Source organism: Sceloporus occidentalis, unplaced genomic scaffold, assembly GCF_023333645.1.
Source record: "Sceloporus occidentalis isolate IW3139 unplaced genomic scaffold, rSceOcc1.0.p SCAF_6, whole genome shotgun sequence".
Classification (NCBI taxonomy): domain Eukaryota; kingdom Metazoa; phylum Chordata; class Lepidosauria; order Squamata; family Phrynosomatidae; genus Sceloporus; species Sceloporus occidentalis.
The window spans coordinates 135,220,153-135,245,836 of NW_028316986.1; the positions used below are offsets into that span (position 1 = coordinate 135,220,153).

The window sequence follows — 25,684 nt, forward strand, 5'->3', positions numbered from 1 at the left end:
ATACAGAAGGGTTGTGAAATGGAATTCTGAGAGCAGTTTTATGGAGGGCAATGGAAAAGAAAACAAGCAACATCCCAACCATGTAAACACAGGCATTTCTTTTAGTAGCACTATTATAGCACCCTTTGCAGTTCGCAGTGAAAAGATTTGAAGTTTCGAATCCAGCTATTATAAACGCCCTGCTGAGATGTAGAATTGTTTAACAAATTCAAAATGAGAACCTGAAATGAACCCTGCAAGACCATGTAGCAGAGAGTTTCTTCTGTCCTACATCCATGTCCAATCTTCCAGGAGTCTTATGCCCTTAATGCTTTGTTTGAAAACAGTTTGCAAACCCTTCAAACTCAGTACATGGATTTATGATAGTCCAAGCTGATGAATGGTTCCTGTGGAATAAATACATGGGTCAAGGGAAGTCTTTGCAGGTTTTAATAGAACGAACACCCAAAGGATATGTGCTTAACAGAATCAGTTAGCGCTATTTTGAAGTGTTTTATCAAGCGACTAGCTTACTGTGCATCCAGACTAATTTAAAAGACCAGAAAGTCCCAGAGTTTGTTGCTGTTCTTTCCATATATGTTTTGTCTGTCCCGCAATATTTTCTCTCCATTCCTGGTACAATCAGACACTTTTTAGACAAACTCCCCAGCTCAGTATATTTTAACCCAGTATAAAATCAGAAAGAACAGGAACAAAAACTGGGTCTTTTCAATCAGTCTGGATGTGCCCTAATGTTTTTGATCCCTGTTAAAAGATAACATTAATAAAATCAGAACTTACTATACATTCTGTTCTTCATGGGATTTCTATATTGTAGCCTAATAAAGTTTGGTATATCCTTGAGGAGTGGGCCCACCAGTGTTCAAAAAAAGATGTCATGGCTTTTGCACATGTTTTCTATTTTAGGTCATGAAGTGGATTTTTTTTAAAGGACGTGAACAGAAAGTTATTGGCACTAATTTTCTGCTATTAAAAATAACCTCTTTAGAGCCTAAAATAACCTGAAGGAGCTAAGACCATGGTAAAAAAAAAAACACCAAAACAAACAAACTCAGATGCATACATTTGTTGTTTTCCACTAAAAAAAAGGTGCCATCATAACAAATAGTCATTGATCATTGTTTTCTTCCGTTAATGTATCTCTCTTTCTTTTGATGTCATCTATGGCTGCTGCCACTGCAGATTTAATGTAGTTTGTTGCTCCTTAACTGCCATGGCTCTATCCTGTGGAATCCTGGGATTTATAGTTTGCTGTGGCCCCAGAGCTCTCTGGCAGAGAAGGCTAAAGATCTCACAAATCTACAAATCTCAGAATTCCATATCACTGAGCCATGGCAGTTAAAGCAGTGCCAAACTGCATTAATTCTGCAGTGCCAATGCAGACGACAGCCGTGGCAGAAAATTTCATCAATTATTATTTCTCATATGAAAGACTTATGTATAGCACTTCTGCAAAGATTTCATTTACAAACCCTACCTAATAAAATATAATAACACCTAAGCATGTGTGTGTTGGGGAGGATTGCATCACAGATATCTTTGTTTCTCCATTTTCTGTTTCCCCCCTGCTTAGACCTCTGTTTCCCATCTCATCCCATCCTTGTATATCATCCTACAGATCTCTCTGAACCACAGCTCCATTCCATAGCTCTCTCTGCACTTCATCTCTGTTTATCATCACATGTTAAAGTTATTCGCCCTCAATATGTACAAGAACACTTATGCTCATGTTTTCTGCTCTGCTGTAAGAATACCTTATCCAAAAATCTCTCCATCTTACTGTATTATTTATATAGTTTATTAAGAAACATTAACACATCTGTTCAGTTGTACATATCGGATAACCCGGACCCTTAAGGAAGCACTCAGTCAGGATCTTGTGTAGGATATTGGTAATATGTTACCTTATTGATATAGTCAGTGAAAGGCGTCTTGTATGATATCGCTGTTATTTCAACCTGTTTACAACTTTTTTTCTGCCCAAGTTAGTATTTATTCATGTTTTTGCTTTCAAGGGGGACTAGCCCACAATTTTTGTTCTTGGACACTGCTTGGTTCTTGGTTACTGCTAAGAACATTCCAAGTGAGCAGGAGAGATCAGACCATATCAGTGACCACTTTACTACCAACCCATAATTACTATTGTTTTAGCTGGGTTAATTTGAAATGGGTGGGAGAGACTTCAAACCATGATAATGCAGAGCATTTTTAAAATTGTACAAAGAGGTTTGTTTGATAGTTGGGTGGAGAGTGAAACTAAGATCTTTATCACACTGTTCCTCCTCAGTATGTTCTCAGAATGGACCGGGAGGAGCAGGAATGAGTGCGGAATGAGTGGGGGACGGATTTTACCGCACACACCAGTCCCTCACTCGTTCTGTTCCCCCTCTCTTCCGTTCTCAAACCGTTCCAGAGGGGGCCATTTTTGAGAACTGTTCAGAACTATTATTATTTATAAGTGCTGTAGGTTTACACACTGCTGCTGTACATAAAATAAAATTAAATAAAATGGACCTGTCCGTGGCGTACATTATTTATAAAGTGCTGTAGGTTTACACACTGCTGTACATAAAATAGAATAAAATAAAATAAAATGGACCTGCCCATGGCATACATTCTAGAAAATGGAATATAATATAAAATTGATACACAATATCAATATTAATAATAAAAATCAATATTATTATTATTATTTATAAAGCGCTGTAGGTTTACACACAGCTGTACGTAAAATATAATAAAATAAAATAAAATGGACCTGCCTGTGGTGTACATTCTAGAAAATGAAATATAATAAAAATTGATACACAATATCAATATTAATAATAAAAATCAATATTAGTATTATTATTTATAAAGCGCTGTAGGTTTACACACTGCCGTACATAAAATAGAATAAAATAAAATAAAATGGACCTGCCTGTGGTGTACATTCTAGAAAATGAAATATAATAAAAATTGATACACAATATCAATATTAATAATAAAAATCATTATTATTAGTAGTAGTATTATTTATAAAGCGCTGTAGGTTTACACACTGCTGTACATAAAATAGAATAAAATAAAATAAAATGGACCTGCCCGTGGCGTACATTCTAGAAAATGGAATATAATATAAAATTGATACACAATAACAATATTATTATTATTATTATTATTATTATTATTATTATTAGGTGTTGGAGGAGTAGGTGAAGCCGAGAGCTAAGCAGAAGGTACAGGAGTGGTGTCACCATGACAACCCAGCAATAGTCTGGCCTACAGGACTTTCTGCCAAAGCAAAGCCCTGCCCTGGAAGCTTTGTGTACAAATTCAGTATTCATGTGTTGTAACTGTGGTATACAGTTGTATACTGTACAGTTGTATACAATACAATTTCGAGAGAGAGAGACTTGAGAGGGTCATACAATTATCCCTGAGCGTACCACTACTTTTCACACAATCCCAGCTGACATTGCTTGACCAAACGATGTCCTGCCGTATCATTTGTGAGATGGGCTCCTTCTCCCACCTCCATTCCTCCACCAATCCCATATGCTACATGACAAAGGGGTATTATTATTATTATTATTATTATTATGCTTAATTTATATAGCACTGTAGACTTGCGCTATATAAATAACTAATCACTAATTACTAATTAGTGGGTACTAATAACTTTTATATATATTTTTCACCTATGAGAAAAGTATGGGGAAGGGAAAGAGGAAAAAGTGTATTCATTTGTGCGTGTATTTTTAATTTTACTTTTTTAAATCAAGCCTTGTCCATATGAACTTTTTGATTTTTAGGCTTTAAAAGTTTGCTGAGATGAGAGCAAAAACCACAGCTAATGTAATAAAGAATAGAAATGTGTCCACTAGATGCCAGGACTAGGGAGTTTATCACACTAGCGAGATCCCACGGGAAAACGGAAGTTAAACGCGATTTAAAGCAAAGAAAACCTGGAAATGCCTGAGGTTTATGACACGATGTTGCAGCTAACATGAAATAATGTGAAGTTAAACCACACTTAAAGCAGAGAAAAATGGCAGCTTTTTAGCTTTAGAACATCCTGTAAGTAAAACGCTGCCACTTTTCTCTGCTTTAACTGCACTTCACGTTATTTCGTTTTAGAAGCAATTTGGTGTGATAACCTCCCCGAATTTGCAAGTTTTGTTTAAATTCAAATATACTTTAAATCACGTTTAACTCCCATTTTCCCACAGGATCTCGCTAGTGTGATAGACCTCATAGATTTCCCCCCCACATTTTTCAGGATTTTGCAGCCACTGCAGAGCTTTGTGGGCTAGGTATTATAGCATGGATTAACCTCTGCAGGTACCATTGAAAAACTGGGATTTTCTGAAAATGTGAGACAATCTAGCATAAAATATTTTAACAAAATAGTCTTGTGAAAATGAATTTTTGCTTTTGCCACAAGAGGGCAATGTACATTACTTTCTTTCCATGCGTGTAGCTTTCTGCAATATAATATATATTCATCCCCCCCCCCCCCCCCTCTGGTAAAGAAATCATACAAGTTAATTAACAGGGCAGTACTAATTTTTTTATGGCATGGATTCATTAATCACCTGCAAAATAGTATGTATAATATGTAGACTTGTTTTTACATTGATAAAAGTATAGATTTTCCAAAGACATACATGTGTTAGTCTGGAAAAATCAATATGCAAAGAGACCTTGCAGCACCTTTGAGACTAACTGAAAGCTAGGAGTTGGTAGCATGAGCTTTCATAGACTTCAGTCTACTTCTTCATGTTACCAACTTCTATCTTTCACTTAGGGACCAAACAAACTGCAAAAATAATACAATTTGAGACTACTTAACTGCCCTGGCTCAATGCTAGGGAGTTCTGCAAACTATAGTTTTGTAAGATATTTCTGTCAGAGAGCTTTGGGGCCACAATAAATTATAATTCCCAGGACACCCTAGCACTGAGCCAGGGCAGTTAAAGTGGCCTCAAAGTGGATTATTTCTGTAGTGTTGGAGCTCTGTTGCAAAGGTGTAGCAAGATCAATTACAGTTGGCCCTTCATATACATGGTTTTTTAATACATGGATTCAAGCATACACGGTTTGAAAATGTTCAAAAAAAGTATAAATTTCAAATATCAAACCTTGATTTTCCATTTTTTATAAGTGAAACCATTTTGCTATGTCATTATATTTAATGGGACTTGAGCATTCATGGATTTTGTTATGCACGGGGGATCCTAGAACCAAACCCCAGTGTATAACAAGGGCCCACTGTAGTATGAATTTTTCTTTTCTTTTGCTAGTAAGGTTGCAAAGTCAGTGGTTGACAGGTTGATAGTTGTGTGATACTAATAAGTAATCCTGCAAATCCATGATTTCAGAGATATCCAGAGTAAATGATAATTGGGAAAGTCACCTCAGTCTAGTATCATGTGTTGGCATCCTGAGTCATCTCCAAAGACCCAAATCATAGTAGGGAGGCCTGCCATAAAGCCTCCTGTCCCTGTTGCTCATCTTTGCTGCCTCACAGCTCCATGTTATTCTCACAAAAACCTCTGTGCCATGTCCTTTCCTTCTGGAACATGTGCAAATTTCTTTAAGATCCTTGAAAATTCAAAACTCTCTGTTTGAGACAGCTTGAGATACATTGCTTCATGTGGGTAGGAGGAGTGTTTTCACAATGGAGGAAAATAGATTGCATTTGTTTTATTGCTTTTCCTATTCCAGAAAGGTGGGGGATGTAACCTTTGGGATATAACCTGACTAACTTAATTTGACAAGGTGCAGGCTCTTCCTCCTCTAACATCTTAGTACGATATGCATACAACATGACTCAATATCATCATTCTTTCATCCGCTCCTTTTTTAAACATCTTTGTGTGATAAACACACCTTACATAAAAATTTGTGCGCTTTTTTTGGTTTCCCTAATAAATGTATTATCACACTGGATTTTGGAACATTCCTGCTCTTGATTAATAGCAATTTGATCTCAATTGAAGACTCTCAGGGGATTTCCATAGCAGGCGTATCAGTGCAAATGCCAAGCTTTCTGATGATGGGAAATTGCCATGTAAGCTTTCATTTCTACATAATAAGTTACTTAGATTGTATTTTTTTTTAATTATTTATTTTAGGTGTCCCACACCTGGTTGTGATGGCTCTGGGCACATTACTGGAAATTATGCTTCACATCGAAGGTATGTTTTTTAAAAGGTTGAATTTTTTATCATAGTAATTTCCAGTTTATGGATCACGATGGGCTTGTGCTTAAATCAACAGGCCTTCCATAAAAGGGTGTCAAAGGCTTGCATGTCATATCACATCAAGTTATTTAGATGCCCCTTTTCTCCAGTTACTGAACTCAAAGTGGCTTCACAACAGATATAATATTTAAAAAGAATGATTCAGTTATCAACACAATTCAGTCCATTTCCAAATAATGCATTACCTTAAAAAACATTATAATGTGACAGAGTTACATAAAAAGTCACAATTTCTTTACTCAGCTGAGCAAAAAAGCACCAGCAGGACATATTAAATGGCCACTATAATAGGAGCGAAAATGTAAAAACTCCCAGAATAGTTACATACTGTACTTAACGAAAAAAACAAAAACCCACATTACAAAATTAATAGCCAACAAATAGAAAAGAGTACATCTGCACTGCAGAGCTAATTCAAGTTGACACCACTTTAACTGCCATGGCTCAGTGATATGGAATTCTAGGAACTGTAGTTTGTTGTGGCACCAGAGCTTTCAGAGAGAGAGACAGAGAGAAGGTTAAATGTCTCACAAAACTACAGTCCCCAGAATTCCATAACATTGAACCATGGCAGTTAAAGTTGTGTCAACCTGGATTGATTCTGCAGTGCTGATACAACCATAGATGTTTAAGTGTATAAGCCATACCTAGACTAGATGACAGAATAAAATACCCCACAGCAGTCATGTATTTAAAAATAATGAACAACAATTCCATTATAGTGCCTAATACAGAAGATAACAATAAGATTTCATACAAGTATTCTTATATATTCTGGGTGCACAGGTATCAGAGAATAACAAGGCTTCTCACCTTCCAGATTCTTTGTGGGCCTCTGATTAACCAACTGTATTCCACCTTCCCACCAGGAGACTAAAATGTAATGCTGGGAGGGGGACAAATCAGTGATGTCTGGTGGCTATATGTGTCTAATAGGTGGGTCATATATGGTGGCAATATTCCACCGATAATTACTCTACCATTTACAGAATTATAGAAATTTTTAGAAAGAGTTCATACACAAGGGCACATTTGTAGACATGATGCAGCAATGCTGTACCACCACCAGATTTTCAAATTTCAGATGCCACAGTGTGCATGCACGCATGCACACACATACATATATCATTATAATGTTTCTTGCCAGTGCTTTTTAAAAACAAAACCATTATTACAGAAAAGGCAAATATATTTAAATTGATAGGAGTAGTAAATGCTAAATGAGACTATGGTCCAAAAAGAAACTGCATAAATAAGCCAGTTTGAGATCGCTTTAACTGCCCTGGCTTAATGCTAGGGAATTCTGGAAACTGTAGTTTTATGAGACATTTTGCCTTCTTTGGTTCCACAATATACTACAGTTCCCAGAATTCCTTAGCACTAAGCCAGGTCAGTTAAAAGTGGCCTAAAACTGGATTATTTTTGCAGTATGCTGTGGACATATGTAGGTATTGGAGAGCAGAAGATCCAGATCTTCAGACCTGATAACCAACTCTGTTTTTGAGGGATATATATATATATATATATATATATATATGTATAGTGTGTGTGTGTGTATAGGTTTTGAAATAACACAGTAATATAAAACAGATGTACTAAATAACTGTTTTTAAAAGAAGCAAAAATTTGAAATAATGCTTGTGTTGAAAGACTGAAAGCAGTACTTAAATACATAATGTGGATATACCCAAATTATTGCTCTTGAGACACACACAAAGAACAGAGTGTAAAGTAATTCTATGTCTGCATTCATTTTTACAGGGCTGGACTAAAATGATTCAATATGCTATTGCATCTGTTAACAACAATGCTGTTCTACCTGTGCATGTAACAGGCAGGGGCACAATATCTTAGGCTGCAATGAAGCTCATAGCCAAACTACATGTAACATACAGCCTTGTGATTAACTCTCATGTACCACAAGAGGAAAAAAAAAGAAAAAAGAAACTTGCACTTAGTGAGTTGTGGGTTATTTTCAGACCTCAGTGGGAACTCCAGTGTATTGATGGTTAGGGTTAAGATTGTAGTTAGGGTTTATCAGACCCCAGTGAAAATTTCATTGCCCTCCCATGTCCACTTACTGACAAAGAGAGCACATGCATTCTGCTTTGCTGTAGTATAGTTCCTTGAAATGCAGCTTGCAACATTTTTAGTCCCTTATACATTTGCTGGTAAAAAACATACCCAAGTAGAAAAAAGCAATAGATTTCTTATGACATTTCCTCCCCTGGTTTGGTTTTTAAAAAAACAAACCCACCTTATATGGAAGTTACCATTATTTATCACTTGATACTATCAACAAAATACAGGTATACTGAAATATCTGAAATTTAATGGTTTTCACATGACCAGATATTTTCAGCTGTCAGCTGATCCATGTTCAGCTCATTCCAATCCACAACATGTTTTGTGAATCTTAATGTAAAGTTCATTTGGTAAAGAAAACAATATCCGCTAAAGGCACAACTACACAGAACATGGAGTCTAGATCCCCAACCAAATGCAGTATCTGTCTGTTTGTGCAAAACCTTGTATGTATGTTGACTTCATATGATCAGGTACCTGCATTTTTATCATGCCCAGATTGTATGTACAAGTTGGACACATGCAGGCCCAGTCAACCCTGCAGGTCAGGAAAGTGCACAGGGGATTGCAAAGGACTGTCATGTCAGTAGATCACCTGATAATTATTTTTTCTTATTTGGATTGAAAGCAGTCACTTCCATGTATACTGTAACCGATATAGAGATATTTGAACTCTTTCTGTGTAATACATGCAGAGATAGTATTCCAATTGCTTCTATGGAACAGGTGCTTGAGTATGAAAGACCAGATTTAGCTTTCAAGTAAGCAGCGTATATTAGGTCAAGTGCTAGAATTATGTTTTGAATTCATAATGATAATGAATACCTACAGTAGTTGTTAATTTATTCCGTAATGATAGGCATTTTGCCATGGGTTAAATAAAACATCTCTAATATGCAATAATAATTGATTTGTGTCTTCTTAATTAATCTGTTTAAAACAAGTTTTCATCTCTCTCTTATAAAAGATTTGTGTATTACTTGCTTTTCCCTTTACATCCACCTTAGCTGTAAACTGCACTTAGGTTTCTATTTCAGCACAGGTTCTTCAGTGTTAAAGTTGGATAGCCCATTTACCAAGACACTTAATGATGCCTTATCCCTGTCTTTCAATAGGTTTTCTCCATAGTAGATCTAAGCAGTATTCCTTGTCCTGAGCTATAATTTCATTTGGAGTGAGAAAGAAATCATGCATCATGAGCTCCCTCTCATGGCTCAATCTTGTCAGTGCTCATTGATGCACAATCTATTATTGTTCTTGTTCTTGCTGTTATACTTATTTACATTCCACCTTTTTCTCATTTTGGAACTCAATGCAGCTTACAACAGTTAAACATAGTTAAAAATTAGCAGCATACAGAAGTGAAGAAGCAATCAAAGCATCATAAAATTAAAAGCTTTTGAAATAATTTAAAAACAAAAGCAAATAAAAGTTCACCCTATTATGCAAGGCCTGTTTTGGCTGAAAAATCAGTTTTCAAAGGCTGGCTGGAATAAAAAAGAATTACCTTCATCCATAAAGATAGCAAGGACAGTGCCAGTCTAGTCTCTTATGGAAGGGAGTTCCAGAGCCTGGGAGCAGCCACTTAAAAAACCCTTTCCTGTGTCCTCTCAGATGTACATGTGAAGGTGCTGGGGCAGTGAACAAGGCCCCAGAAGATTTTGAAAACATGGGTTTGTTTGTATGGGATCTATCTTGAGTTAAATACAGGGATGCAGGATGGAGCCTGCAACTAATTATGCACAGAGTATGTTTTATTAGAAAGTTCTTTATTATATTTAGATATAAGCAGTTCCACCTTGAAATGTTTTATTTTACTCAGTCTTTCCGGTTGTCCACGAGCAAAGAAAAGTGGGATCAGGATAGTACAAAGTAAAGAAGATAAGGAAGATCAAGAACCAATTAGGTAAGTATTGTTCCAAACATCTCCCTATACATGTGTGCCATAATTAGCTCATCTGTATCTTCTGTTTTTTAAAATTAAAAAAATCATCTGAATAACAGTAACAACCTCAAACATTTTATATGCACTTTTATAATTGAAGTTGGTTGCTTTGTAATCAATAAGACTTCATAAACTCATGAGTAAAATTTTCACCATCTAGAGTGTTCAATTTCTTATCAAATAGTTGTACTGAAGATAATGCTCAATTGCATTACTCTAAAAACTGGTGGAAGCAGTATGACTTTTTCCAAAGCTTTTTATCCATGGATATTTTTCCTGCAGCAGATAGATGCGTTAACTAGATAGAACCTGTACTCTAGAGCATGGTCCCCAAACTGTGCCCTTTTAGAGATCTTGGACTTCAGCTCCCAGAAGCCTCAGCCATGTTGGCCAATAGTCTGTGACTCTGGGAGCTGAAGTCCAAAATCCCTTAAAGAGCACAGTTTGGGGACCACTGATCTAGAGGAGTGCTATTCAAAGTGGTGGTCTATGGACTGATGGACTGGAAGCCATCAGCTGCTTGCCTACAGTGACATTCCAGGAGGGGGAGGGGAAAAAATTCAGTGATGGGTGACAAATATGGTAACAATCCCTGGCACATTTGGGGGAAATTGCTTTTTCCCTAGAGCTAATAGCCTAAGAAACACTGATCTAGAATTTTTCTCTTCTCTGGAGCTGTCTCTTCCCTTAGCCAGCCGCAGGACAACTGTGCATAAGGTCTAACTGTACTAGATCAGTGTGTTGTATAACAGAAATATTAGAACAGCGCATATTTTAATAGAGAATCAGTGTGGTATAGTAGTTAGAGCGTTGGACTACAACTAGAGACCAGAGTTTGAATCCTCACTCAGCCATGGATAGCCACTGGGTGACCTTGGGCAAGTCACAATTTTTCAGCTTCAGAGGAAGGTAAAGGCAACTCCATCTGAATAAACCTTGTTTAGAAAGCCCTGTGATTAATTCCACTGCGGTTTGCCATAAGTCAGAAATGACTTGAAGGCACACCACAGGCCTATTCCCACTTACCGGAAAATCCATTTCCTGAACCGATTCCTGGAACTGGTTCTGAAAAAACGTAGTTCCCACTATGTTTGTGCCGGTTTCATGAATCACTCCAGGAATCAGCAAGTGGTGGGGGCAGCTTGATTGCCCAGCCCGTCTCTGGCCTCTCCTGGTCCCAAAATCCCCAGCCCAAAATCCTCCTTACCGGCTTCTTTGTCCGCTAACCAGGTTCCCTGTGGCCTTTTAAAAAGAAATTCCCACAGCCAGGGAGGCCAGAAGGGGGTCGCAGAGAAGCTGGGGGAAAGCTGGGAAGGAGGTTGCAAGGCTTCTGGCTTCTCTGTGACCTCCATCCGGCCTCTCCGGCTGCGGGAAATTTTTTAAAAGGTGCAGGGAAGCCAGTCAGAGGCCAAAGAAGCCGGTAATGAGGCTGAGCTGGGGATTTGGGGGCCAGGAGAGGCCGGTCCATGCCAGCTGCCCCCCTGGGACAAGCTGCCAGTGGGAAACAAGGCAGATTTGAATCCGATTCGAATCTGCCTGGTTCCCCTTGGGCTGAATCGATTTATTTCTAAGTAAATCGATTCAGTGCAAAAAACACTCCATTTTCTCAGTGTCTTTTTGATGCGGGTTAAATGGGCAAAAATGGTCAAAAAACATGCCCCCCTTTCTGAATCGATTTCTAAAATCGGACTCAGTAGGAACCATGCACGTTTAACCTGGATCCTGATCCCAATTTAAAAGTAGTGGAAACAAGACCCACTTGTTTCTCCTGCCCTTTGAGGTTTTTTTTTTTTTAATTCTCCATGGTTCTCTGCAAATTTGTATAAGTATTATTATTATTTTAAAAGCAGAAGTATTAACTGTGAAAATGAATATTTTTGCATTTGGCCAATAATGAATACAATGCAAACAGAAAGAACAAATTTCAGTTCATTTGTAATCATGAGGATAGAGGGCATCATTCACAGCTGTACTTCTGGTTTACTAGTCAGTATATTGCTTTTCTATTTTAGAAAAGTCTGGGTTTGATAGCAGAAAAGTCTGGGTTTGATAGCAAAACATAAAGTTTACAAAAATTCAAACTGGGGATCTTGTCACTAATTAGCATGTTCATGGACTATTGTCCATAGAAGGGCAAATCTGTTTCTGCTAAAACAAAACTTTCCTAGATGGTGACAGATCATTCCATTGTGTTGACATTACATTCATACCTAGTTTATTGCAGGTGTGTTCTTAATTTCTTGAGCATTTTTGTTTGTGTTAACTTCTTGTTCATTTTGTTTATACCATGAAGCATGTTTGTTCTTTTTTTTATGTGAGATTTATTTTGACTTTGTTGTAGAGGCTGCCAGGTATATGATGGCAAGACAATAAAGTTTATTTCATCTATCTGCTATCCAGATGTCCAGTTCCTGGTTGTGATGGTCAGGGTCATATAACTGGGAAATATGCATCTCACCGTAGTGCATCAGGGTGTCCTCTAGCTACTAAAAGGCAAAAGGATGGGTACTTGAATGGTTCCCAGTTTTCTTGGAAGTCAGTGAAGACAGAAGGCATGTCATGTCCAACCCCAGGATGTGATGGCTCAGGACATGTCAGTGGTAGTTTTCTTACACATAGGAGGTGAGTAATTGCACTTTCTGTATTGTGATCTTTGTTCTTCAGTGTCCCTTGATTTAAATAAGTATGATCTCTATTACTGTCAGTGTATGTGTCTATTTTCATTTAACTTTTTTGTTCTGATAAAATAGACAACCCAAGTGTCTAGATAAGAAACTGGATGGAAATTTTTGTAACACAGTCATAAAAATGAATTGTAAACTAGAATCCAATGGTATATGTTTACCAGATCCCACTGCTTCTTCCAGAGTCAGAAAAAAAAAAAAATCCCTCGCACCCTAAAACATGATCCAAAGGGCTGGGTAACTCTCTGGAGCAGTTTTTTTGGCATTATAGGGGACTGAAATGTGGAGTGGGGAGAAAAAGCAAGAACTGAATATCAAAATATATTGTTAAATCTTTGCCATATAGACTGCTATTTTATGAATAATGCCCCAATCCTGATACTGTTTACTTAAGGCCAATTAATCAGAACATCCCTTGTGACAGTCTTTGGTCTTCGGTAAATATGGAGTGCAGAGTATGCCATTATGTACATGTTTACATGCAGTTCTGCAAGGCCCCACTCAGTTCAACAGCAATGGAATGTGCTATTGGTAAAATGTATCAGAAGCTGAGGGTCCGAGCCTCAGATCAATTAACTATTAAAAACTAGTACAGCAAGGAGACTTGGTATACATTTAAGTATTCAGATTTAATGTAGAAGTTAAATACTTTTCTACTGGTACCAGAAACCACATTTATTTAGAAATTTCACATATTTGCATTGTTTGTAGTGGAAAATATACAGGCATATTATTATGGAAAATAAATATTAAATAAATAGAAATTTTCCATTTTGGACAAAAGGTAACCTTGCATGCTACTGCATTACACTTTAGAGACAAGCTTGGGAATCTAAATCTGAAAATGTAAGGGAATTATTCTTGCAAACTAACTTCTTTGGAGCAAGGTTTCCCCCTTGAAAGTAGCTTAGCAATACACTTCTTAGAACCACCCCTTCCTTCACCATCTGTTTGGCCTCTGTCAATTTGCTGAATGCTACACTAGAACTCTCCTTGGAAGCCAGGAAGACAAAATTGAGGCTGTCGTACTTTAGATACATCATGAGAAGGCATTACTCATTGGGAAAAAAACAATAATGCTATGAAAGGTAGAGGGAAGTAGAAAGAGAAGAAATCCACATGCTAGGGGTTTCTGGGTGAAACAGATTATCTAGATCCATTTCAGTCTGGCTTCAGACCTGGCTATGGCACGGAGACAGCTTTGGTCGCTTTGGTGGATGATCAATGCAGGGAACTGGACAGGGGGAGTGTGTCTTGCTAGATCTCTTAGCAGCTTTTGATACCATCGCCCATTGTATCCTTCTGAGCAGCCTTTCTGGGATGGGACTTGAGGGAACTGTTATGCAGTGGTTCAGGTCTTTCTTGGAGGGGCTGACCCAGAAAGTGGTGTTAGGGAACTCCTGTTTGACTCCTTGGCCACTAGCCTGTGGGGTCCCACAGGGTTCTGTGTAGTCCACCCATGTTATTTAACATCTACATGAAACCACTGAGAGAGGTCATATGGAGCTTTGGGGTGCAGTGTCATCAGTATGTGATGACACCCAACTCTATCTCTCCTTTCCATCTGACTCCAAGGAAGCTTGTCTCTGTGCTGAACCAGTGTCTGCTGTCAGTAATGGACTAGATGAGGGCAAACAAATTAAAGTTTAATCCATATGAGACAGGTTTGCTCCTGGTCAGTTGTAAGGCAGACCATAGAATTGGGACTTTGGCTGTGCTGGATGGGGTTACAGTTCCTCTGAAATCTCAGGCTCACAGCTTGAATATGCTCCTGGACTCAACTCTGAGCCTGGATGCCCAGATCTCAGCTGTGGCCAGGAGTGCATTTGCACAGTTAAAACTAGTGTGCCAGCTGCACCCATTCCTTGAGATGTCAGGCCTGGCTACGGTGACACATGCCTTGCTTACATCCCACCCCATTTGGCTAAAGCACTCTACACAGTGCTGCCTTTGAAAACTGTTCAGAAACTACAGTCTGCCATATTTCCCATTGTAACATCACCAAAAAAGAGACTTTGTTTAAAATTGCTCCTTTGCAATTACATTGCAGAAAACCCGGACTTTGATTTTATTTTTTTTTAACTCTTCTAGTCTCATTAAGGGCCAAATTTGGTTTAGACTCAGAAATAATCGTAAAAGAATATTAAAGGGGAATTAACATTTTTATAATTTAGAATAGGAGATAATCAAGCCAGAACTGATTTAAAGAAAGATATCTATTGATGTAAAGGTATTTTCTTTTTTCGCTCTTATTACTTAATTGCTTTTCTGTATCAATAGAACAACAAGTGATATAGTATAGTTTAGCACAGTGTTATTGAAGGAGATATGGCCACAGGGACAAGGTCAAAAACGCAAACACAAATTCAATCATATACACAAACTAAAGTGTTTTTGAACTCAAGGAGAGGATCTATAGAGACTCCAAAGCAAACAGACATAACAATGACGATATTGAAAGAATTAAGAGAATTTAAAACACAAAGTAGACAAGAAATGAAGGAAATGAGAGATGAAATAAGGGCAGACATGCACAAGGAAATTGACACTATAGCTAGGAAAATTGATAAAATCTCAAAGGAGATATTATATATAAGGGAAGACGTAGAGGAAGTAGCAGAAAGAACCAAAGTACTGGAAGAAAAGACGGAGAGAATAAATAAAGAAAGAGAACAGGACAAAAATAGTACACTTTGGCAGGAGATCAGATATAGGGAACGAAGTGTAAAAATTAGAGGTCTCCCAGAAAAAGAAAATGAACAATTAATGGATGAGCTTATACCAGAACTAGCTAGATTCATGGACATAAAGGAAGAAATATTAGATATACAAACAGAAAAGATATTTAGAATTAGTTCAACATTTGCAAAAGAAAGGAATCTTCCCAGAGACGTAGCTATCTGTTTCACAAACATGAGAATTAGAGAGAAATTATGTCAATTGAACTATGAGGAAAGATTTCTGATAGACGGGAAGGAGGTTGAAATATTTCGAGATGTGCCATCATATGTGTTAAAAAAAAGACAAGAATATAGATTTTTAACCCAGGTGTTACAAAGGAAAGAAATAAGATACAGGTGGGAAAAAGTAGAAGGCATCACAGTAACATATAGACAAAAAAGGTATAAGCTAAATACTATAGAAAAGGCAAAAGAATTTTATAAGAAACTAGCTATACAATTGAGAAGAGAAGAGGTAGGAAAGAAGGAAGGAGATAAAAAGAAAGATGAAGAGGTAATACAGTCAGAGGAATACAATAAAGGAGATTTAGATGTACAGACTACTGAGGCAATTGAAGATTTATTGATTTTGGACCTAGGCACTCAAATACCTACTGAAGAAGTAATAGTTGAAGGAGAAATTAATTTGGTGGAAGGGGATTAAGCTGTACTAATTTGATAAGGATGAAAGAAATCAAAATTGGTTCATTTAATGTAAGAGGTCTGAATAAAAATCAAAAAAGAAAAGAATTTTTTCATTATTTAGAAAAAAATCAGTTTGCCATAATTTGTATACAGGAAACCAAAATAAGAAATAATGAAATGAAATATTTGAAAAATCCAAAATTAGGAACAATTTTCTACTCGACAGAGGGAAAAAAAAGGAGAAGAGGGGTGGCGATTTACGTCAACAAAAAATACGAGGCAAAAGAGGTATTTAAGGACAAAGATGGTAGATATGTGGCGATAGAAGTTAATATAGGTGAAGAAAAAGTGGAAGTTGTAAATATTTATGCGCCTCTTGAGAAAAAAAATGACTTCTTTACTAAACTGAACAGAGACATAACAAAGTGTTCTGGAAACAAGTTAGTAATAAGCAGGTGACTTTAACGGAGTATTAAAGCCAAAAAGAGAGAGACAATCAAAAAGAAAGATTAAAGGAAATCACGGAAAATTACCTAAGGCTTGCTATGAAATGATAGAGGAACATAATCTAACTGATGTATGGACTCATTTGTACGAGAATAAGAAAGGCTTTACATGTTTTTCAGGAACACATAACTCACTATCCAGGTTGGATTTATTTTTAGTGACAAAAAATCTTTTGTTAAGGATTAAGAAAATGGAAATCGCTCCAAGAATATGGTCGGACCACAATCAAATAGAAATCATTTTAGAAACTCAACAGCATAAGAATCAGTGGTCCTGGAGATTAAACGATAATTTAATCAAGGAAAAAAAAATCATAGATAAATTAAAAAAGGAAATAAAATTCTTCTTTAAGGAAAACATAACCAAAGAAGTTAAAAGCAAAACAGTCTGGGATGCTTTTAAAGCAACAATACGAGGGACATTGATTAAAAAAGGAGTGGAAATAAAAAGACAAAATCAGGAAAAAGACAGAAAAGACAAACAAGATTTAAAGGAGTTAGAAGATTTGCTAATAAAGAATAAAGATAACAATAAAATAAAAAAGCAGTACACTTTACTAAAGCAAAAAATGCAACAGAAATACACTGAAGAAATAGCCAAAAAATTAAAGTTTATAAAACAAAAACATTTCGAGGGAGCAAATAAGCCTGGTCGCTGGCTTGCATATAGACTAAAGAAAGAGAAAGACAAGAATAAAATAAACAAAATTAAGACAGGAGACAGAATGATAACTAATCAGGAAGATATTATGAAAGCATTTGAAGATTATTGTAAGGAATTATTCAGGGAAAATATACAAAAAGAGGTGGAAAACAAGATAATAAAATATTTAGGAAAAAGGGAAGTAAATAAACTAACTAAGGAACATGTCGAGATTTTAGAAAAACCTGTACAAATTGAAGAAACAATTCAAGTAATAAAAGCATTAAAGATAGGTAAATCTCCCGGACCAGATGGTTTCACGCCATTATTTTATAAAACATTTGAAGAAGAAATAGGGGAAGTACTAACGCAAGTCTTTAACAATATCGTGAAGGATGGAACCCCCCAAACATGGAACACAGCCAACGTTTCTGTAATACTTAAAGAAGGAAAGGACAGTACGAATATGTCAAATTACAGGCCTATAGCCTTATTAAACATTGATTATAAAATTTTTACTAGTATAATTGCTAACAGATTGAAAAGGATTCTAACAGAAATAATAAATACTGACCAGAATGGCTTTTTACCTGGTAGACAGTTAAGGCACAACATAAGAACAATTTTAAACACTATTGAATATTATACCATACATAAAGAAAAAAAATGGCACTTATTTCTGTGGATGCCCAAAAGGCCTTTGATAGTATAAATTGGAGATTTATGTTTCAAGTTTTAAAAGTTATGGGCCTGGGAGAAAACTGTTTAGCAAGTTTACAACATTTATACTCTGATCAGAAAATCCAACTAATTATAAACGGGCAGAAAACTAACTACATACCGGTTGAAAAAGGTACGAAACAAGGATGCCCACTGTCTCCACTGCTGTTCATAACCACCTTGGAGGTGTTAAACAATGCAATCAGAAATAACAAAAGGATAAGAGGTGTTAGAACTAAAAGTCATGAGTATAAGATAAGAGCCTATGCTGATGATATGGTACTGATGTTGGAAGAACCAAAAGAGAGTATAGAATATATCTTAAAAGAATTGAATGAATTTGGCAGTTTATCTGGCATTAAAATGAATAAAGAAAAAACACTAATGATTACAAAAAATATGGAATCGAAAGAGGACAATGAGTTAATGAGAGGTTCAGGTATTAAAATTGTAAAAAAGGTAAGATATTTGGGCATATGGATAACAAACAACAATATTGAATTATTTGACAACAATTATAAAAAAGTGTGGGACCAAATAAGAAACGATTTGAGGAAGTGGAATAATATGGATCTATCCTTGTTAGGAAAAGTGTCTGCCATAAAGATGAACGTCTTGCCAAAAGTAATGTTTTTGTACCAGAATCTTCCTATAATCACACAAGACAAAGTGTTTACGGTTTGGAATAAGGACATCAATGAATTTATATGGAAGGGGAAAAAGGCAAGAATCAAAATGCAAATATTGAAAAAAGACAAGGGTAACGGGGGCTGTGCGCTTCCTGATTTAAAAATGTATTACTGGGCATGTGGTCTGCTTTGGATATCAGATTGGATAAAAGCAGTGGATACAAAATTGTTAAGTTTAGAATCATGCAACATGAGATTTGGATGGCATGCCTACCTTTGGTACCAGAAACAACAAGTAAACATAGATTTTCTTCATCATGCTATTCGAAAACCCCTAATGAAAATTTGGAATGTAGTAAAAAAAAGATATTATCAAAAAATACCAATATGGGTCTCAACGCAAGAGGCTTTTTTCGGTAGATGGATGGAAGATACGAAATTGTTAAGGTACAAGGATATATTAAAGACAAATGTAAGAGGAGAAACAGAAATAAAATCTAGGGAAGAATTAGAACAGGAAGGTAAAAATATTCATTGGTTTGGATACTTGCAGATAAAATCCAAATTTAATCAAGACAAGGAGAAGGAGGGATTTGAAAGGAAAGAAAATGAAATAGACAAGTTAATATGGGGCAAGGAAAAAGGCAAGATAGCGAATTTATATAAAATACTTATTAGTTGGGAATTAGAATGTGAAACTGTAACAGATTGCATGACGAGATGGGCACAGGATATTGGACATCCAATTAGTATGGACGAATGGGAAAACTCTTGGAAAAAAACCATGAAATTTACAGGCGCGCAAGACCTTAAAGAAAACTATGTTAAAGTATACAACAGATGGTACTTCACACCGGCTATAATGGGGAAAATTTACAAACAATGTAATGATAGGTGTTGGAAGTGCAGACTGGAGAAGGGTTCATATTTTCATATGTGGTGGGGATGTAAGGAAATTAAGAAATTTTGGGATAAGATTCATTGTATGATACAGAGGATATTGAACATAAAATTTCCTATGACTCCAGAGTTGTATTTATTGAACATGACCGGCTTTTTAGGAAAGGAAATAGAAAAGCTTTATTGGAAAATTATCTTGTATTTTATAACGGCCGCCAGAATAATTTTGGCAAGACACTGGAAAAACGAAAAAATACCTGATATAGAAGATTGGATACAAAAAATAATGGATTTAAAAGAAATGGACAGACTTACTACAATATTAAATGATAAAAAAGAAGATAAAAATTGGAAGCGGTTAGAGGTCTTCCTAAAAGAATATTGGATATTGAAAGACTAAGTATACAACTGTGATGAGCCACAGGGAGAGTTAAAATATAAACATAAATATCAAAGATTTGTGTTGAAGTATACATTATATGTAAACATAGAGTAAGGAAGAGAAATCACTATATTCGTGAATATGGTAATTTGCATGGAGCAACAAGGAACAAAATGCGATGTAAATGAAATAATATGGTTTGTAACAATGATTTATTGCCACTGTTATTTCAATTAATAAAAAGAATTAAAAAAAAGAAGAAGAAAACTGTTCAGAAACTTCAGGGGGTTCAAAACGCCACAGCCAGAATGTTGAGTGAAGCGAATTATAGGGAGCATAAAACTCTTGTATTGAAACAGTTTCACTGGCTACCAGTTTGTTTCCAAACACAATTCAAAGTGCTGGTCATGACCTATAAAGCCCTACACCATTTAGGTCCAGACTATTTGAGAAACTATATCTCCCCAAATATACTAGCTAGAGCCCTAAGATCAACAGGAGAAGGCTTTCTCTCAGTCCCACCACCATTACAGATTCACTTGGTGAGGACACGAGAGAGAGCCTTCTCGGTGGCTGCTCCCACCCTCTGGAACTCCCTTCCTTGGGAGAGTAGACTGGCCCCCTCCCTGCTGAGCTTTCTCCAGCAGGTAAAAAGGTCTCTGTGCAGGCAGGCTTTTTAAAATCATGCAAGCCTGGTTTTATTTGGGGTGTGTGTTTTAGATCATGTTTTTAATTTCTGTATGTTTAAATTTTAACTTTGTACTGTTTTAATTAGGTTGTTGTAATTGTCGGTAATGTATTTTTATATTGTCAGCTGCCTTGCTTCCCTTTGGGGAGAAAGGCGGCATAAAAATAAAATAAATGGATGGATGGACTCTATTAAAGAGATAATGGTTATGGTTTTTGCAGGAATTGGGCAGAGCAGTGGAGGACAGGGGATTGACTTGAGGGTGGTTAACAACAACAGCAAAAACACTAGCAAAACTGTTGGGGTTGATCAAAAACAATTAAAATTAATGCATTTTGCAACAAACCATGTTGAGCTCCCAGTGGCCATCATTCTATCTCATCAGTTCATGGGTGCATTTAGGAAATCAGTCATTCTCTTCCCAAATAAATATGGTGGAAACTCAGACATAAACCTGTTTGGAAAAGCATTCTCAAATAGGAGTGAAATGTTTGTACTTTCTAACTGATTAAGTAAAAAGCACCTAAAAGCTCAGCAATATAAAGTTATTCCTCTTCAATGAATTTTGAATTTCTTTGTTCATAAAATGAACTATAAAGAATTAGCCATAAAAATGGTGCCTTTATCTTGTAAGTTAATACAGGTGTGATTTTTCCCCCAGAGAGAGGGAGAGAGCAATCTTCCATTCAGGCACAGTTAATTATTTTAACTGTGTACTTAATTTAAAAATTGATAATTATATCAACCAGATTTTTTTCTCTTTCTTAACAAGGTTTGCTACTATGACAATTATAAATCCAGACAAATATTTATTTTACAAGACAAGCACCTGCACTGAGAATAATTTCATTCACTAGCTGCCAATTCTGACATTGCAAAATGCTACTTGTTAGCATAGCATGAGTTACGTAAGCCACAAAAAGACTAAATAGAAAGATGTTGTTTAATAATTAGATACAGGTGTGATTTTTATTTTAAAAAAGGAAATTATAGAGGCAGCATGTTATTTATAAAGATTATTTGACAATGACTCAATGGGAAAATATGAAAAGAACTGTACTAATTTAGTAGTCTCTACAAGTCAAAATCCTGAAGTAGACTTGGTGGAGGAAAATAGAACTGTGATGGGCCTTTGCAGTATTTTGTAATTTTTTTAGGCTTAAGCACAGGGAGAACAAAGTGTGTCCTAAGGGCCACATGAATGCTCCAAAATAACCACTTTGTGGCATAGGATAACTATTGCAGGGCCCTGGGACAGGAAATCTAAGGCCAGAAAAGGCCTTTTTTGAAACCCAAAACATGGTGTAATGGCCCCATATACCCTAGAGATATCTGAGGGCAAAAATAATTGATTTTCTTTGGGCCCTCCTAGGTCCCATAGGAGACTAATGTGCCCCCCCCCCCCGCCTTCCACAGTTGCTCATCCCTGTTTTACCAGATGAAGCCACATGAGAACTGTATTTTGCATGGAAAGAAGTGGCTATAGAATTTAGGAGTCATCAGAATCTCAGCTCAAATGTTACTTTTTAAAAATTATATAATCCAATTTGGAAATGGAGAACTTTATATTACTGCAACCTTCAGTGATAAATTCGTGCTCCCTATTAGTTGACATAAAAGTAGTAGTCTTCCATATTTTGGAATATTACTTTCTATAAAACCTGAACTTTTTATGTCATTACTTTCTGATTCAGCTTCTCAACTGTCATAGTGTGGCAGATAGCTTCTCATGCCCATTCTGATATAATTTATTTATTTAGATATCAGTTGTTAGTAGCCTGACTGCCCCAATGCTTTTTTGCATGCAGTGTAAAAGCCTCAGTGTACTAATCAAAATCACTGTGAAATGTTACAGCATATTGCTAGTTAATACCATGTAGAGTTAAATGGGACTAAACTCACTGAATTCAGTGTGCTTAGGCTGCTTGATTTTGCATCGCATCAGGAGAGTGTATAAGTAGCTTGTTATAACCTGCCAACATAAGAAACACAATTTTGAAAAGATATACCATACCAGAGTATTTAGTAGGATAATCAGTATTATTTTAAATAAACTTATCTATGCCATAGGTTTGGAAGAAATCCAGTTGCTCATCCAATCTTCTAACAGGGGTTAGAAGAATTTACAATTAGGGACATTAGTACTTCCTATCCACCAAGATTTGGTATCCTCCCACAGCCCTGATCTTAACCTCTTGGGGAGTATACATGTTAATGCAGATTTATCCAAATCCAAAAAGCAGCTGAACTCAGTTTGAGGTCACAGTCAAACTCATTCTCAGCCATACACCACAATATGTTTCATCAGTTTCCTTCTAGAAGAAGGACCTTATGTCTGTTCATCACTTCTCCAAATGTATTTTGGAACTGGAAGTTCTGAAATACCATAGCATTGGATGGAACCCAATAGGAAATGAGTTTACCTACCATAAGGCTTCCTGCTCTTTGTGCCACTGCAGTACAATTACTGTTTGCTAATTAGTGTTGCCCTGATTATAATGCCAAGGAACTATCAAGAAGCTTGTTGACAGGTCATTATGGGAACAGTTGATGATCAGAACATGGAACATTACTATGTTCTATGAACATAGACAATATCCAAATTTAATCCTTAATGCTTTAAGGACACAGTCTCCCGGATGCTTTAAGGACACAGTCTCCCGGAGGAAGGAAAATGCTAGGTATTGCTGCTGAGCATGGCTTATAAACATACATATAAAGTTGTGCACCTTTTGACATACCAGAGCTTGGAATGTAACTTTCAAAAAGAATTGTGTTCCAAGTTTGTTAAAAGTTTCAAACAGGAAATTTTTACCACTCCAGCAGCCCCCAAAGCAACATGTTGCATTACTCATTCCATTACTTGTGGTAGTTGTGTTAGTCATATAGTAAAATATAATAACATCCAACATCCATAAAACAGTGTTATGTTTGGCATCCTGGTGTTATTAGATGGTTTTTGCTGTCAAATATTTAAATTTCTTGGACTTTAAAATGCTTTGTCTCCAAGTATTAAATAGGCAGAAGGAGGAGTGCTCTGCCTGCATAGATGTCTCTCCATACTTAGAACACCACCATCACCATCTTGACAAAATGTAGGCTTGTGACTAGAACCATCAATTTTGTTTTTTCCCCTGCATTATTTTTAATACCTTTACCTGATGAAGCCAGTGGAGCTTGCAACATGTATTTTGTGTATTTTAGTTGGTCCAATGAAGGTATCACTGTTTTGTGTATTTTTTGATGTTATTATTCATTCCAATACTGTTACATTTCCTAATTGGAGGGTTGGTTTTGAAGAGAAATGTTATTGCTTACTGTTGAATTTGTTAGAGAATATTTTTTCTGTTTTTTTACTCACATTCTTCATGAATCTCTCTAGTCTAATGGAATAGATTAGATTCCTTGCAGCAGTCTAACCACTGGTTTGCTCTAGCCTTTAATAATAATAATAATAATAATAATAATAATAATAATAATAATTATTATTATTATTATTATTATTATTATTTATATGTCCTGCCTCTTTCAAGGATTGAAGTGGGATTACAACATTAAAATAATACAATACAATTTAAGTAATCAATAAAATACTAATACTGAATTATACATCCCTATTAGTTCATTAAAATCTCCAAGCATCAAATCATATACCATCATGATTAGGGTGGGGTCTTAATCATTGTCTCTATATCAAATCCTATTGGAAAGCCCGCCAGAAGAGATCCATCTTAAGTGCCTTCTTAAAGTCATCCAAGGTGGTAATAAGATGGATCTCCTCCGGCAGACTGTTCCATAGTTTAGGGGCTGCAGCAGTAAATGCTCTGTGGGAAGTTGTGGTTAATCGAGTATTACAGGGTTCCAACAAATTCTTCCCTGATGTTCTGAGTGTATGGGGAGGATTATGTAGGGAGAGGCGTTCCCACAAGTAACTCGGGCCCGAGCCATGTAGGGCTTTAAAGGTAATAACCAACACCTTGTATTGCGCCCGGAAGCTAATTGGCAGATTTTAACACTGGTGTTATATGGTCAGACCTAGAAATACCGGTGACCAGTCTGGCTGCTGCATTTTGAATCAGTTGAAGCTTCCGAACTTGGTACAAAGGTAGCCCCAAGTAGAGTGCATTACAGAAATCAAGACGAGAGATTACCAGTGCATGTACTACTATTTCAATTTAGCCAGCATCCAGTCTCCTGCTCTGCTCTGAGTGGTGTAGCTTCCTTGCTCTCAAGTATAAAAGTTTTCAGGTTACTTCTAGGTGCTGAGAGACACGTATCTACAGAATCTTTGAAACTTCCCAGTACCACATTTTAGCCAATTGGCCCCAGTAGCTCGCATTCACACTGCTTTTAGAAGAAATTTATATAACGCATTAGAATCAAAAATTATCTGGAAATTAGCATTCTGGCTTTATGAACATGGATAGAAAATTAATTAGCTCTTGTGAAATAGACATTCTCCTATATGTCAGATATACAAGACATATGATTAAATAGACAAAAATCTATAAATCAGAATTTAGTATTGAGAGATTAGATTAGAATTGCACTTAATGTTTTAAGGGCTCATCAGAGAAAGGCAGCCCTTTCAGAGTTTTGTACTGCAGTTCCATTAGTCACAGCCAGCATAACTGATGGTCAGAATTCTGGGCGTTTTAATTCAAAACATCTGGATGGAACAGGTTACTTACATGATCATGTCTGTTTCAAACTTATTAGAGTGGACTGGATCTTGGTTTCTGCAAGAGTTGAGACTAAAGCTGCATTGGCACAGCAAAAATAATCCATGTTAACACCACTTTTAAATCCCATGGCTCAATGCTGTGGAATTCTGGGAATTGTATTTTGTTGTGGCACCAGAGCTCTCTGACAGAGGAGGCTAAGAAAAT

The 25,684-nt window shown here is 36.4% G+C and overlaps 1 protein-coding gene across 9 annotated transcripts in view; it reads left to right on the plus strand.

The window, feature by feature from the left end:
• The window catches only part of MYT1L (myelin transcription factor 1 like), a 444,499-nt gene that overhangs the window by 402,177 nt on the left and 16,638 nt on the right, over positions 1-25,684 (plus strand). For all 9 annotated transcript variants that reach the window (XM_089531035.1, XM_089531033.1, XM_089531034.1 and 6 more), the window contains 3 exons: positions 6,120-6,182; positions 10,156-10,239; positions 12,679-12,900. In XM_089531035.1, the coding sequence (XP_089387161.1) occupies positions 6,120-6,182; positions 10,156-10,239; positions 12,679-12,900 (369 nt within the window). The remainder of the gene's footprint in view (positions 1-6,119; positions 6,183-10,155; positions 10,240-12,678; positions 12,901-25,684) is intronic.